This window comes from Trematosphaeria pertusa (assembly GCF_010094035.1).
Source record: "Trematosphaeria pertusa strain CBS 122368 unplaced genomic scaffold BU26scaffold_12, whole genome shotgun sequence".
Lineage (NCBI taxonomy): Eukaryota > Fungi > Ascomycota > Dothideomycetes > Pleosporales > Trematosphaeriaceae > Trematosphaeria > Trematosphaeria pertusa.
In genome coordinates, this window is record NW_022987223.1 from 21,797 (window position 1) to 36,508 (window position 14,712).

Consider the following 14,712-nt stretch of genomic DNA (forward strand, 5'->3'; position numbering starts at 1 on the left):
TCATGTGGCAGGTGTATGGTACAAGTACAGACTGGTACATATAGACAAAATGCATCACCGCCATCCCTCATCCCAATGCTCGTCAATCAACCAAAGGAAATCTATTTCAATGCCTTGATAACCGCGTCCGCGTACTCATAGGTCTTTGCCTTTCCACCGAGATCGCCAGTGATGGTCTGCGTAATGTTAGCATGTCATGTTAGTGTCAGGATCAGTAAGGATGCCTACCTTGCCCTCAGCAAGGACCTTGAAGATGGCGGACTCGATGTTGTTGGCATGGTCGTTGAGACCCATGTGTCGCAGCATCATCATGGAAGAAAGAAGCAGAGCAGTCGGGTTGGCAAGCTGCTTTCCAGCGATGTCAGGGGCGGACCCGTGCACGGCCTCGAAGATGGAGCACTCGTCGCCAATGTTTCCGGACGGCGTGAGACCGAGACCACCAATGAGTCCAGCGCACATATCAGACAAAATGTCTCCGTACAGGTTGGGCATGACCAAAACCTTGTCGTTGTATGGCAGCGGATCGGTGACCATCTTCAAGCAGGTGTTGTCCAGAAGCTCAGCGTCAAACTCAATGTCGGGGAAGTCCTTGGAGACATCGCGCGCAGTGCTCAAGAAGAGCCCGTCGGACATCTTCATGATGGTGGCCTTGTGCACAGCGCGCACCTTGTTCCTGCCAATGTCCCGCGCATACTGGAAGGCATATCGCAGAACGCGCTCCGAGGCCGAGCGAGTGATGAGCTTGATGCTCTGCACAACACCATCGACCACGACATGCTCAATACCAGAGTATTCTCCCTCGGTGTTCTCACGAATCAGAACAGTGTCCACGTTGTCGTACGGGGTCTTGTAGCCGGCAATCGATCTGCAGGGCCGCACGTTGGCGAAGAGGTTGAAGGTCCGGCGGAGCGTCAGGTTGAGAGAGACATGACCCTTGCCGACAGGAGTCGCGAGGGGGCCTTTGAGCGCAACGTAGTTATTCGTGACGCTCTCAATGGCTTCGTCCGGAATGACCGTCTTGCCGTCCTTCAGCCGCGGGGTTACATCGACCGGCTCCCACTTGATAGGCACGTTGGCTGCCGAGTAGATATCCTTGACCGACTGCGCAATCTCAGGCCCGATGCCGTCGCCCTCAATCAGCGTGACTGTGAATTTCCCATCGTTGCCCTTGGTTCCCTTGAACCTGGCGACCTTGTCCTTCTCCGCGGTGACGATGGATCGCGACTGAGCCTACATGAAGAGCAAGTTAGTATATCTGCTCGTCAGATAGCAATTGAGCTGGAATATGAGGGTCGGAAGGCGGAGTGACGTGCAGAGACTAACCTGCGCAAGCGCGGGCGCCCATCTGGAGGTACCGTTCACCCGTCGCAGGCATTGCCGCGCGGGGGCTGCGAAAGCCCGTCCAGCCAGCATCTTGAAGGCCGGAGTATGTTCCTACTGTGCGATTGCAGCTATGCGCCGAGGTGTAGCAGGTGGGAGATGGTGATAGCGGAGGTACGGAGAGGTGTTGTTCGGCAGCGATAAAAAGCAAGCTTCACGCTAAAACTCCCGCGGGAGCTGAGCTGTGGCACAGGACAGCCACGGATATGGTCCGTGAGCCAATTGCAGTTCGCAACCCTCGTTTCCAGCCACAGCATTGTCCCCAGCAATTCCTCTCCGCCCTCCTAGAGCTATGTTCTAGAGTTGTGGCATTCATGACTGCAGTTTTCTGCTAGTTGAGGCCCTTCCAACGCGTTGCGCAGCATGACGAAATCGTAGCTTGGCGTAGCGCCAAGACAGAAAACCAAATGCGAAGGGTGAAAGCTGCAAAAATTTTCTTCAGCGTGAATATACCTCAATTCATTCCACGGATAGCCGGACACATCTATCACACCTCTCCGCCCCAGGAAGCATAGTACTTCGTGTGCGTGCAACGCATTCCGCATTGATCATTCAGCCAGAAGCCGTCCAGCGACTGCAAAGGAATGACTACGGACGAACGAGTAGGCTCTGGAGAGCGTCAGGGCGTCGCTGAGGAGTCGCCATCATCCTTTCTTACGGAGGGCGATCTGATCTGCAGCATTTCCGGGTTTTGGAATGCTCTCTCGCCGCGCAACTTCCGGCTCGATATTTGGATTCTTACGGATGCCTTGAGGGACAGCTGCCAGACACGCAATTTTCGAGGTCGCTGAACTGTATCGAGGGCGTAAGGCCGTTTGTCGAGACTGGCCCCTTGATCTTTGATCTCTCAATAGAAGCGAGAACTGAGAAGACATTCGGCAACGAGAAGCCTGAGTAACAACTACGAGCCAAAAGCACCATGATGCGTCTTTGGATTGCAGAGATCAGGAAGGGTTCGCCACAGAAGTGCGAGCAAAACAGCTTCACTCCCGTGCTCTCGGAGAAAGTCGATCTACCACACGGGACTCGTAATCCATAGGTTCGGATACCCGGGTCGAAGAGAGGCTCGAGACGGAGCGACCGCGGGCTTCGAGAGACGGCGGAGTGTGCGTAACCACAGTAACTCCGACGCCGTCTTGGTCTAGAGCTGGTGTATGAGGTGCGGGTAGCCGCGGAGTCCAGACCGAAGGAGCAGAAGCAGAAATGAGGACTTTTCCATCGCAGCAGCTGGCATTGGCGAAGCGCCAGGGTGTTCAGCAGAGAGAGATGCAGATGGCGCGGATGGGAATCAGAATTCCGCGGCCGAATTTAGAAACAGCAAGCCTCACCCTGGCACCCTGAGGCTCCGATTTATCCGTCCACAGGGCTGAAGCTTGTATGGACGCCACCGCATCACCAACACGCCAGTTCACCTCAACGCTTCCTGGTTCCCTGCCTTGGCTGATGTGCTCTCGAAACAATATCCGAGCTTGAGACGCTCCGACGCGGAAATTTCTCGACAATTCCACCGAAGCAGGATCTTTCGATCGATGACCTCATGGCCCTCCCGGACCACATCATGCCTCCAACCGACACTTGCAGGGCAGTTTCGCGGAATCTCATGAGCGTCTCGCGGCTGTGGAAGGCGGCCGAATTGAGGAGTCGGCCAAGAAAACGCTGACCGTTTCAGGAAATGCGCTTTGTCCAAGCAGCTTCAAGCAGCCGCGCGGATCGTCATGGCTGATTTTAGCACCTTTTTTCCAGGATTTAGCATGAACGAATTGCGATCAACTTTAAGCCATCAGGAGACACGTCAAAGGAGGCTCTGCTGGGCGGTTCTCGGCCACTGTGCGAAATGCTTCAGATGTCCGGCCATGCTTACTGCGACACAGTACTGTCGTACACAATCCGCTCCGCCACCACAGTCGCGAATCGTGCAACCCCGGCGGACAAACAGGTTCTCGCCATGGTTCCATTAACAGCCGTCGCAATTTTAGCACCGCCTTTCGTCATGACGAAGACTACGGCGTCCCAGCGTTGGGGCGATCCCCCAGACCAAGCTTTGCCTCCCTGCCCTTTCCCCACAAAAACGGACGCGGATAAGCAAGGAACGCGCCAATGGCGACGCCAGCCGCCATATTCATTAACCGCAAACGGCATGAGAAGTGCTTGAAGTGGCGGTGCTCACCAATAAGAGAGCTTCACGGTACGTAAGAGAAATGCTGAGGCTGTGCGTGAGGGATCACGGCATGGCCCCCGTTTGTTTGTGTTACTGCTGATGAGCTTCGGCCCTAAGCTTAGTCCATTGAGGCGAGTATTACGTCCTGCAGGAGGTATAAGAGCTTGCGCCTCCCTGAGCATTTCATTTCTCCATCTCACATTCACTCAGATCCGTTGATATTCAGCTACCGTCCATCTACCACAGTCCAATCGATTTCATCCGTTCGACTCCACTTCTCACACCACCACAATGCGTTTCTCCACTGTCTTCATCGCTGCGCTCGGTGCCGGCGCCGCCAATGCCCAGGTCGACTCCCTCCTTTCGTCCATCGGAGGAGACGTCACTTCAGTACTGAGTGACCTGTCTTCGGACTTTGCCTCTGCAACATCGGCGGCCGGTTCTGCCATCAACTCCGCTACGCAGAACTCCGGTTTTCAGTCAGCAGCCTCGTCCATCAACAGTGAGCTTTCATCGATCGTGGGATCGATTACGAGCGAGCTTGCTTCGGCTACGGGAAGCGCGGCTTCCTCCCTCCAGTCCGAATTGAGCTCTGCTCTTTCTTCCGGCGAGTCGGCGGCGAGCTCTGTTGCCAACTCCGCCACTGCAACCGGCACAGCAGAGTCCACCGGTGCTGCTGCGCCCACCAACCTTCCCGCGATGGGAGCCATTGCTGGAGGCCTCCTTGCCATCGCGAACCTTTTGTAATCGCGTGTGGCCTCGTCTTCGACATCAATCGGTCATCAATACGAAAAAGTCTACATTCGACGGTTCAATCGACTGGACATACCTACCATCAGCTATGAGCTGACACCACTTCGTCTCATATGAGACATGGATTCATGGGAGAGAGCATGTAATGGTGTTTTACGGAACCCGGTTCTGGTCATCTTATGGCTGCAATAACTGTAATATACAGCCTTAACAAAATGTCTCAATCTCTTCAAGTTCTTGCCTACTGCTATCGCAGGTCAACTTTACCTGCAGCATCTTTCATCATGAGTCCCACAACAGCATCTCACCCCTCAAAGGCCACCCTCAATTTCCCATCACCCCACTATTTCCCAGCCCCCAACCAAAACAGGCCCCCAGAACATCACCAAACCCAGTCCCCGGCACGGCGATCATCCTTCGCCCCAATCGCCAGCTCACCACGTGTTTCATCCCCTTCACAACCCGCAAATTCCAAAGCCACACCTCTCATTCGGTACTACCCTCGCACGGCTTACGCGTCCTATGACATCAGATGTCCTTTTATTTCCAGCACCGCTACATATCGGGTTAGACTTGGTAGGCTGGCTCGGACGCTTGGCTGCTTCCGAAACGGCTGATCTGCGATGCTGTGGCGGTGCGGGGATGGGGTGGGTTGCCGGATTCGGAAGCGCGTTATGCCGGTTTGGGGAGGGGGCTTGGCGGGCTGGGCTGCAGAGGGCGCGGGTGGGGGTTTGCCGACGGCACGGTTTTGAGGGTTTTGGTTGAGCGGCGTACGGCGTGACGGAGTTCGGTGCGCGTTGGGATGTGTGCTGGGACCTGAGTTTGTTGGTCTTTGGGGGGATGAGATGACGTGGAATGCGAAAATCGCACATGGAGTTCTGTTCGCGCGGCTGAACAGTAGTGCTCCTCGCGAGCTAATATGGGGTCTAGAAAGATACTGTGATAACTACGAGCAGATTCCTGGCCGGTGCCAGCGAAGATAACTGGTGGTGCTCCGCTTACACATCCTCGGGATCGCAAGAGAGTAGACGGGCGTGTGAGCCAACCCCGCCAATGCAACACCAAGCGCACTAGTGAAGTGTGAATTCCCAAGGGGCTACCTTTGTGTGGGAACGTATGAGTTCTTAACGTTTGGAAGTCGAAGTCGAGTGCAGTTAGTGGCTTGTCATCTGCGAGCTCATGTGCTTTCTATACGCCTACGTCTTCGCGTTCTGTGATAGAGCGAAGGATGAAGTGAGTAACATGAAACAACAGCGTGTGGAGAAAGAGGTTGAGATCAGGATCGTAGGCGTAGTCAACGCGCTCAAGCCATGCGACGCCGATCCTACACCTTCGCCTCGCCACCTCCTTCCTTTCTTTTCGCTTCCTGCATGCCCTCTTCTCCCTGTCCCTCGCCATGCTTGATACTCCTCCACTCCATCGAGAGCGCCCCTACGATAGTAAAACAACTCGCTGCAATAACGACACAGAGCGCTTTAATCAGTGCCTTGTTAAACGCCTGAAGTACCTCCCCCAACACCGCTGGATCCACAACGCGCCTCAGCCCCGTCGCGCCAGCACCTAATACAATAGCAACAGGCGCCCCAAGTCCTTGGATACCCCCCAAGTAGTCCGTAAACCGCGAAGCGAACAGGTTCTGCGCAACGCTCATCGCTACGGCACCACCGAGCGCTTGAGCGAAGAAAATCAGCGCCGTGCCGGTGGGTACATCTCTCCTGCTTAGAACGGCCTGGACCGCCATGTTGCTTTGTTGCATGCCGAATCCCAGCCCGAAGCCATACAGGATCTGATAGCCGATCCACTTCCCCCTTCCCGAGTCTACAGTCCATGTTGTAAGCAGCCCTGCCCCAACGGACGTGAGAACGGAGCTGAGGAGCATCTGTGGAACATAGTACCCCGTGCGGAACGTTAGTTGGCCGGCGAGGATGCTAGCGATTACGAGGGGGAGGATGAGGGCGAGTGTGCGGAGGCCGGAGGTTATGGCGGTTGTGGATTGGATGGCTTGGAACCTTGGGCGTTGCGTTAGCATGGGACAATGGGAAGAAGAAGCTGTTGTGGGTATAGGAGTTGGGGCTTACCAGATTGGTATGTAATAAACGGCGACCATCATACTCGCGCCGGTGAAGAAGGCATAGTACACTGCCGCGGCAACGGAGCGCTGCGTGATGATGCGGGGTGGGACGGTGGCTTCTTCTTTCTTCCATATCTGGATACCGATGAAGGAAATGAGGAGGATGCCGGAGAGGAGGAGACAGACGACAACTCTCGCACTGCTCCAGGAGTACTCGGTGCCGCCCCATTGGAGCGCGAGGAGGAGGCATATTGTGCCGCCGAGGAAGATGACGGTACCTATGGGATCGAGGCGCTGTATCTTTTCGCGTAACGAGAGGTTTTTGATGGTCGCGGGTCGTCTGTCGTCGATATGAAGCAGGAAGATAAGCGCTATGACTATAACGCCGCCGATTGGGAGGTTAATGTAGAAGCCTACCATCCATCTTGTCAGTATTCATATACTCACGCCACCACAAGGACGATTTACTTACACCATCTCCAAGATACCCTATCCGTGAACACACCCCCAAGCAACGGCCCAAGCACCGACGCCAACCCAAACATAGCGCCAAACGCTCCCTGGAAGACGGGTCGTCTTTCCAAAGGCACAGTGTGCACCATGATGATTACGGTGCCGGAGAACAAGCCGGCGAACCCCAGGCCAGCGACTGCTCGGCCGGCGATGAGGGTGGCTGAGGAGGGAGCTGCGCCGCAGAGTGCGGAACCGATTTCGAAGATGGTGAGACAGGATCTGGGTGGGGCACGTCAGTGGGCTGCACAATTTTCGGAGAATTGAAGAATGGTTGGAGTAGAGGAGGAGACGTACAAGTACACAATTTTGATAGGGTAGAGTTGGTACAACTTCCCAAGCACAAGCATGAAGGAACAGCCAGAGAGGAGGAATGCGCTTGCGTACCAGCCAATGTCATCGATCGAATGGAATTCGTCGGTTATCCTGGGGACTGCGGTGCTGATAATTGTTCGGTCCCATACCCTTTTCAGCAAATCCGCTATATCAAGGGATTGCAGCACCGGGACTTACCAACGCGGCAACAAAAACGACAGCGAAGATGCTAGCCACGATAGTGGCTAGCTTGATTCCCTGGGGGTATTTGGCGGGATCATCTTGCAATGCAGGGTGCGGCGGCTTAGCCGTGTTCGTGTGGAACAGTAGAACAGCCGATACTGGTTCCGTCGTTGGATCGGGGACCTTGGAGGTCTCAAGTGTCTTTTTGGGAGGCGCCATTGTAAATGTGGTCGTAAACGGCTTAGGCAACGGCAAGAGGACGAGAGGATGCCACAAAGAGTCACTAAAATCAGTATTGATGAAGCAGAAACATTCGTGGCGGCCTCAACAAGCTCACCACTGCGGATCTCACTTTATATACGCTCAGAGGACTGCGTATAGCCCTTGGAGTAAAGTGTTCCTTTCGCTTATTTATTCCACCTAGGCAGCCACTCGCTCAACTCATTCGTTCTTTGCGACCAGCCATTTGATGTTCGTCCCTCCGAGCGTCACGTGATCGGGTTTAAATCATCATCCGCTCGCCGGATGAGCTGAATCGGGTATTAGCGCGTTCACGGACCTGTTTTTCGAATCCTGACTATACTTGTTCGAGTTATGTTATCGAAAAGACGGAATTTTTGCAGATGGGAACTGTGTCGCTATTGTGTGCTTCTCCGGTGTAGGCGCTTGAGACGTAAATAGGGGTTGGATTGTTGACTTTTGGGACATGCGCCAAGTCGGATATCTCAGTCTGAGGTAGCCCAAAAAGCACACGCTGATACCGGCTCTCAGCAGAGACTAATACCTTCGGATCCATAATGCGCGAAAAGCTGTCGCCTACGTCCACAACGACCAATGACCCTGGTACTTGAAGCTCGGCTGTCTTCTCAACTCACTGTGCTCTCCCTCGCGGAAGATGTTCGGTTGTTGCGGGCCCTCCTCTTCGCGGATATAGCCAAGCTGGCATGAATCGAAAGACACCCTTGGCTGGTTCTCATAGAAAGCATCGTAGTGATGCGACAGCGCATCCTTCAGCGTCCTGATCTTGCTCTTTGGGTGGAGGACGCTCCACGGCTCAACGCAAGCAGTGCCCTTGCACGACTTGAGAACCATCATGAGCGCATCGAGGCGATTGACGATGTGCTTGAACGGGCGCCCGGCAATCTCGTAGTTCTCCCTCAGCTTCGTGGCGTCCTCGTCGAAGTAGTTTTCCATTTGTCCTGGGTCGAGCCTGACGTCATAGTACTCTCGGTCTCCAGTGCACCACACCGAGTAGTAGATGCTGTAGTCCTCGCCTATAAGTCGGAGCCCCTTGTAGGTGTTATTACGCACAGCGTGAACGTAGCCGCCCCAGTCTTCACCCGGCCACTGGCCAGCACTGCCATCATCGTAATGGCCGAATTGCCCCTCAGGGATTGCCTGACCCCAATACTCAATGTTGATATGTTCGGCGCGGGATGTCGACTCGATGCTGTCCTCAAGCGTTTCTTTCTCCTTGAGTGGGATAGGAATTCCGTCAAAATCGTCGCGAGACTGGCCAGCAAGCTTCATGATGGTCGGCGAGAGATCCGTGTGTGAGGACACGAGGTTACTGCGGTGACCTCTGGCGATGCCTGGCCCACGAACGATGAGTGGAATGTGAATGTCGGTATCGAAACCGCATTCTTTGCCAGCGTGCATGCGGTGTTGACTGAGGTGATAGCCGTTATCTGTCGTGTAGAAGATGTACGTGTTATCTAGCAAGTCCTTTGCCTCGAGAGTCCTGATCAGTTTCTCTACCATCTCGTCGACGGACTGCAAGGCCCGGAGCCGCGAACGCTGGAATTCGTCGTTGTAGGCGATGACGGTGTCATTTAGACGAGGAAGCCTCTTCACCCAGGCAACGCCACCTTGCTGGACAAAACGTAAGCATTGTGAATACAACCACTAATGAGGCAGCTTACCTTCTCCGGGTTGAAGTTCGAGTCTCTGGGAATAGTGTAGTCTTTGAACAAGTCGGCGTGTCTTTCGGCGTAGAAGGTCATGTCAGGTTTATACTCTTCTGCCGGATACAGTTTGATGTTGCTGTGGGGAGCAATCGGAGCTACAGTAAGAAACCAGGGTTCCGGATGCTGGGTAGCTTCTTCCAAGAAACCGTATGCTTTTTCGGCTGTAACGTCGGGTGAGTATTGGCCTTTGTAGCTGACGGGAGGCGCGCCGTTGCGAGACATCCACGCATTGTAGTACTCGTATGTGAACGGATCCAGGATAAAGTCGGAGCCATTGTAACCACCAGCAAAAGGGGAGTCGTAGTTGTCCACCGAATGCGCATTCCAGAGTTTGCCGCTATAGTAGGTGTTGTACCCTGCATTCTGCATCCATACTGGGAGATAGTCGTTGTTGATGCCTTCGCGGACGACCTTGGGAAACCCGCCTCTCTGGAGTCAGCTAAAGCCGGGTCCGAGCAAGCTGGAATGAGTCCACATACCATACGGAGGGAAGACGTCGGTGACGTTGGTGTTATGAGCCGCTCTTCCAGTCCACAAATTCACTCTCGAGGGGCAGCAAAGGGCCACTGTGCAGAAGTGGTTTGCGTACAGCGTTCCTTCCTGGAGCATGTACTTTTGCAGGAAGGGCATGTGGGCCTGCATCTTGTTAGCTCTACGGCGGGACACCATCACAAGCTTTTGATTCTTACCAAAGACTGCATGTGCCAGTCCTGGTCGTCGGTCAAGATGAAGAGGATGTTTGGCTTCTTCGCCGCCGCGCCCTGCAGGGCGGAGAGCAAGAGGAAGGCGTTGAAGAGCTTCGACAGGAAAGCCATGTCGGAGGACGATGGAATAAGACAGATCCCAGCAAAACGGGCGCTCAAGCGATTAAAGAAGTCGAGGGAAACATGGCCCGAACGATGGCCTCCCCGCTGCCGCCGCCGGTGAGCGGCTGCATCATGACCAACAGAACGCTTTCCGGATGCCGATGCGTGCTAGTTTCGTCATGCACATCCTGTTCGTGGCGCTTAAGCTCCCGGGCGTTGGCAATGCGGATGGGGTGCAGGGCGAGGTTCATGTCGCGATGCTTGGCGGCGGCCGAGGAGAGTTTAGACGGCTGCGGTGTCACGTAGCGCCGAGCCAATCAGGGGAAGTGCGGGGCCGGCAACCCTTTTCCTCGACCCTTCCAGCCCGAGACTCTCCACACGCAAACTCCGCACCAAGCCATCGGAAGGCCGCGTCTGGCTCCGGGACCATGGCTCCTCATCTATGCATGCAGGATGCCTATCCTAAGCACTCAATCTGTCTCCATCGAAAACACCCCCTGCGGCCAATGAGGGCAGGCTTTATGGGCCTGAGACAGCATCCTTTCACTACAACAGCACCGTCACGATGGATAGATCCGTAGTAAACATGTCCACGGAGCAATTGTATCGGAAGCGGGCGTTCGATAGAATCAACCAGAGGGCATCACGGTAAGGCGCACCGACGACGAGTGCCTTCGCCAGCGTACTCACAGCCATGCGCAGCGCTCGCAAGAAGACCCGCGTCGTGGAGCTCGAAGACGAGGTTGCAGACCTCAAACAGCGACTGGCCAGCTCCGAAGACCAGGTCAGACGTCTTCAATCTAGCGAAGCAGCCCTACGTGAGGCTATCAGCTCTGCGCGCTCCTCTCTGCGGTTGATCGATGTCGCGACCTTCCCCAACCAGTCAAGATTGCCATCACCTCCGGCGTCCACTCCCGCACAGGCGACAGCAGACGATGAATTTGCGGACATGCTCAACGATACTGCGTCTCCGTCGATGAGCTATGAATCCGAACATAGCCAAAGCTCTGCTTTGGAAACTATTTCCGACTCGCCCCAGATCGACGTCCGAGCAGTAGCATTCCGGGATGAGAACACAGGTCTTACTCTGGGCCTTCCATTGAGCGGACATCCGCCCTTGGACACCATGTTCCACTTCTGGGACGATGAGTTCCGTGAGTGTCCCTCCCTATGTGAAGATTCACATCAAACTGACAGCCCCACCAGCTCCGGATGTGAGCGCCATGAACGCCTTCTCGATGGCATTCTTAGACACTTTTCCTCCAGATCCTCTTGATGACGCTTGGATATCCTCCGCTTCTGGCCTACAGATACCGGGACATGAAGGACCTCAAGAAATCCCGCCCTGGGAGCGATTGCCACTCCATGTGGGTCCCACCACGCCACTCGATTCTGTCTTGCTGGGCCTTTTTCAGTCAACCCGACAGCACGTCCAGAACTCTGGCCATATTGAGGAGTTCTCGCAGCCTGCATTTCCGAGCATTAGATCATTGCTCAATCCCGACAGCCAAAATGCTCACAGTCCGATTTCGAATGCAATAGGCCAGCATGGAAGAATCACCATGGAGGTTCCGGACTTGGCTGTCAAGATCGGCATGATGTACAATATGTGTGTATTGTTGCGCTGGCTGGTGTCCCCTACAAAGCGCAATTACGAGGCAATGCCTGAGTATCTCCGGCCAGTGGAGTCCCAATTGACCGTCCTGCATCCTATCTGGATCGACGTCGTTGTATGGTAAGTGCACCTAGCGGCAAAGCTTGTTTTGGTGTAAGAGTCTTAACCATCGCCAGGCCTGAAGCACGCGATCATATCATCAAATCTATGGACTGGTCAGAATTTCCTATCTTCCGTGCATTGGGAAACCAGACCATCTCCATCAACTGGCCCTACCCGCAATCCGGCGTCTTTACCGCAGTGTCCCCGACGGAACTAAAGCTCAATCCTGTTTTCGAAAGTCACATACGGAACCTCGATAATTGGACTTGGGGCCAAGAAATACCAGATCGATTTCCCTTCCTAAGCGGAGTGGTGACGACAGTTTCTCGACCGTGAGCAGCTCAGCAGCGCTATAGATATCTAATTCCATGGTATTCACTACCATTGAGATCGTTTCTAAGCTTTCCCAGCGTCTATTTCTATATTGGCCTTGCAATTCGAGGAACGCGTCGAACTCGTTCAACTCACCGCAACAGCTTCCTCTCCCTTGTAAACACCGCAACTGCAAAGGCGACAACAGAGGAAACGAGGCCGAGCACTTTCCATTGTCAGTCCTTGATGCTTCAGGGACTCCTACTCAACTCACCGAAGACGAGGTGGATTGCGGAAATATACGCCGGGAGCATCAAGTCGCGCAAGTGCCCTTTTACGTTCTGGATATAGTTGATGTCGGATAAAGCGTTCGAGATAATCTTCAACAACGTTAAATCAGTTCATGTCCAACTTTCGCTCAAGGAAGGAGGGTGTCGACTTGCCTCCGCTGAGTCCGCTCTATCAGCTAGAGCCCGCTTCAAAGCAGTCTGAAGGGCGACCTGGAAGATAGCGCTTGCTCCGCTGATACCACTGACGGCGCCAACGCTGACGCTCAAATACATGCCGGATCCTGCAATGGCGACCTCATGCTCTGCAACTCCTGAAGTTAGGCCGATGAATACAGCCGAGTGCGCCACGCCTGTCGCGAAGCCACCTGGGAATATGACAAGATCACCCAGGATGCCGGTATGGCCCCACCACATGGTTAACATCAAAGTGAACGCGAGTCCGGCGCTAATGCAGGCGACAATAGTAGGAAGCTTGTACCATCCGGTCCTATTACTTGTTAGCGGCGATACGTAGGGCCTTGGCCGTGGTTCTACCTCTTGATCCAGTAGCCCGTTAACAAACCTCCCACTGTGTTGCCTAGAACTGCCGGAACCATCGATGCCCCAGCAACTGCGGTCGATGCGTTCCTAGTAACCTGGAAGTATATCGGGACGATGAACATCAACTGAGGACATTAGCGCGTTCATTATGTAGTTCGGTAGGATAAGAAACCTACAGACGTCTGCGCAAGAGCTTGCAAGGACACAATTGTATACGAGGTAACAACGACGTAGTGGGTGAGCAGCTGCAGGGGAAATATGGGCTCTTTCGCCCAGTAGCGTTCCACCAGACAGAAGGCCACGCCTCCGACCGCTGCGACGCAGGCCGAGGCGATAATGATCGGATGGCTCCACGGAAATTTCTGGCCGCCGGTATCGAGCACAAGCAGCGCCGCGAGGATCGTCAGACTCAGCCAAAGGCCGCCTACAAAGTCGATTCTCTTGAGTTTATCCCAGCTACTCTCGTTGCTACTATTCTCAAGGCTCTTCTGGGGTACGTGGAGCTTCCACTGGACAAGCAAGATGGAGAAGAAGATAGGGGGGCATTGCGCGAGGAACGCCCTAGTCCATGGTTAGCGAATCGATGTGCGTGTCCATTCAGACTTCATCCTTACCATCGCCATCCGATTGTGGATGCGAGGAAACCTCCAATCACACCGCCACAGCTCCGGCCGACTGTCTGCACGACATTGACGTAACTGCGATACTGCGCTACCTCATGAAGGGGTACGAGATCCGTCAATAGGATCGAGACCATGCACACCATGCCAGCTCCGCCAGCGCCTTGGATCGCACGAGCAGCAATCACCTAGCACCGTCTTAACATTAACCATGTGCTCGTTCGGTATCGAACTTACTTGGCCCATAGACAGACCCAGCCCAGATCCGGCAGTTCCGATCGCGAACAAAGTGTATGCAACCTGCAGACACCGCTTGCGACCATATATATCCGACAGCTTCCCGAAGAACGGTTGGGAAACGCACATGGCCAACATGTAGCTCGACAGAAGCCAGGATCCGCTTTCGAGGTCGTGGAACTCCGATGAGATCTTGCCGTACGTTGCGAGCACTAGCGAGGTGTCGGCTTGCGAGATGAAGACACCTGGAGACTGTCAGCATTTATTGTTCCTGAAAGTCGTACCAGAGCGATATACCGATCAGTAGGACTGAAATTGTCGCCATGAGAGACTTTGTGGGCTTCGGCTTGTCGTCCCCATCGCTATTTTCTGGCGGATTGCGACTCTAAGTCCGTCAGAATATTTCTGCAGATGTGTAGGAACCGCGCTCACCAGGTATTGCGTTGCGATCTCCTCCACCAGCAATGGCGTCGATTCATCGATTTCGGAAACCATCACAGCGGCATTGTTTCCAGCCTTGACTGGACTTTTCTGGCGACTACTCATACTCCGCGTCTTGTTCGCTCTCCCGCCTTTGGTTCTCCTTTTCTCGCGTTTGTAATGGACCTAGGTGTATCGAGAGACGGCTCGTACATCCATGTACGTACGCTTCGTAAGTGTGTGCTAAGGTCTCTGAACGGGGACGCACGGAACAATATCCTCAGAATATGAATGATACTTGAGCACGGTCTGGACATTATAGCCGGGTCCGAAGCCCCAAACTCCAACCTAACGACTTCCCTACAGATCTCCACCAGCCGTTTTCGGCAGTTCGGCCTCGTCACTGCGGAAAACATTCTGCAAAACGCCCTAG

The 14,712-nt window shown here is 54.3% G+C and overlaps 7 protein-coding genes across 7 annotated transcripts; 3 read left to right on the forward strand and 4 right to left on the reverse strand.

Moving 5' to 3' along the window:
• Window positions 1–31: 31 nt before the first annotated feature.
• Window positions 32–1,467, reverse strand: BU26DRAFT_521771 (isocitrate dehydrogenase [NAD] subunit 2, mitochondrial). Its single transcript, XM_033829620.1, has 2 exons — window positions 1,324–1,467; window positions 32–1,230 (listed from the first exon to the last, which is right to left on the reverse strand). Exons 1-2 carry the CDS (start codon window positions 1,411–1,413, stop codon window positions 187–189), a joined length of 1,134 nt encoding a protein of 377 aa, XP_033680266.1. The 5' UTR covers window positions 1,414–1,467; the 3' UTR covers window positions 32–186.
• A 2,186-nt stretch (window positions 1,468–3,653) lies between these two features.
• BU26DRAFT_66431 (uncharacterized protein) lies at window positions 3,654–4,378 on the forward strand. The gene is made up of 2 exons (XM_033836175.1): window positions 3,654–3,692; window positions 3,749–4,378. Exon 2 carries the CDS (start codon window positions 3,830–3,832, stop codon window positions 4,283–4,285), a length of 456 nt encoding a protein of 151 aa, XP_033680267.1. The 5' UTR covers window positions 3,654–3,692; window positions 3,749–3,829; the 3' UTR covers window positions 4,286–4,378.
• On the forward strand, window positions 4,337–5,336 carry BU26DRAFT_66524 (uncharacterized protein). The gene is made up of 2 exons (XM_033836176.1): window positions 4,337–4,508; window positions 4,609–5,336. The coding sequence occupies exons 1-2, from the start codon at window positions 4,471–4,473 to the stop codon at window positions 5,054–5,056; spliced, it is 486 nt and encodes a 161-aa protein (XP_033680268.1). The 5' UTR covers window positions 4,337–4,470; the 3' UTR covers window positions 5,057–5,336.
• On the reverse strand, window positions 5,190–7,589 carry BU26DRAFT_578007 (MFS general substrate transporter; the record flags this gene model as incomplete). The annotated part of the gene is made up of 5 exons (XM_033834415.1): window positions 5,190–6,300; window positions 6,370–6,775; window positions 6,835–7,094; window positions 7,170–7,337; window positions 7,390–7,589. The coding sequence occupies 5 exons, from the start codon at window positions 7,587–7,589 to the stop codon at window positions 5,616–5,618; spliced, it is 1,719 nt and encodes a 572-aa protein (XP_033680269.1). The 3' UTR covers window positions 5,190–5,615.
• A 270-nt stretch (window positions 7,590–7,859) lies between these two features.
• Window positions 7,860–10,395, reverse strand: BU26DRAFT_607566 (Arylsulphatase). The gene is made up of 4 exons (XM_033835768.1): window positions 10,027–10,395; window positions 9,817–9,973; window positions 9,293–9,762; window positions 7,860–9,242 (listed from the first exon to the last, which is right to left on the reverse strand). Exons 1-4 carry the CDS (start codon window positions 10,150–10,152, stop codon window positions 8,187–8,189), a joined length of 1,809 nt encoding a protein of 602 aa, XP_033680270.1. The 5' UTR covers window positions 10,153–10,395; the 3' UTR covers window positions 7,860–8,186.
• Window positions 10,396–10,528: 133 nt separating this feature from the next.
• BU26DRAFT_607567 (uncharacterized protein) lies at window positions 10,529–12,388 on the forward strand. Its single transcript, XM_033835769.1, has 4 exons — window positions 10,529–10,791; window positions 10,846–11,297; window positions 11,350–11,878; window positions 11,935–12,388. Exons 1-4 carry the CDS (start codon window positions 10,709–10,711, stop codon window positions 12,194–12,196), a joined length of 1,326 nt encoding a protein of 441 aa, XP_033680271.1. The 5' UTR covers window positions 10,529–10,708; the 3' UTR covers window positions 12,197–12,388.
• Window positions 12,325–14,291, reverse strand: BU26DRAFT_542192 (MFS general substrate transporter; the record flags this gene model as incomplete). Its single annotated transcript, XM_033831628.1, has 8 exons — window positions 14,157–14,291; window positions 13,860–14,104; window positions 13,617–13,810; window positions 13,179–13,563; window positions 12,997–13,127; window positions 12,673–12,949; window positions 12,447–12,552; window positions 12,325–12,398 (listed from the first exon to the last, which is right to left on the reverse strand). Exons 1-8 carry the CDS (start codon window positions 14,182–14,184, stop codon window positions 12,325–12,327), a joined length of 1,440 nt encoding a protein of 479 aa, XP_033680272.1. The 5' UTR covers window positions 14,185–14,291.
• Between the last annotated feature and the right edge of the window lie 421 nt (window positions 14,292–14,712).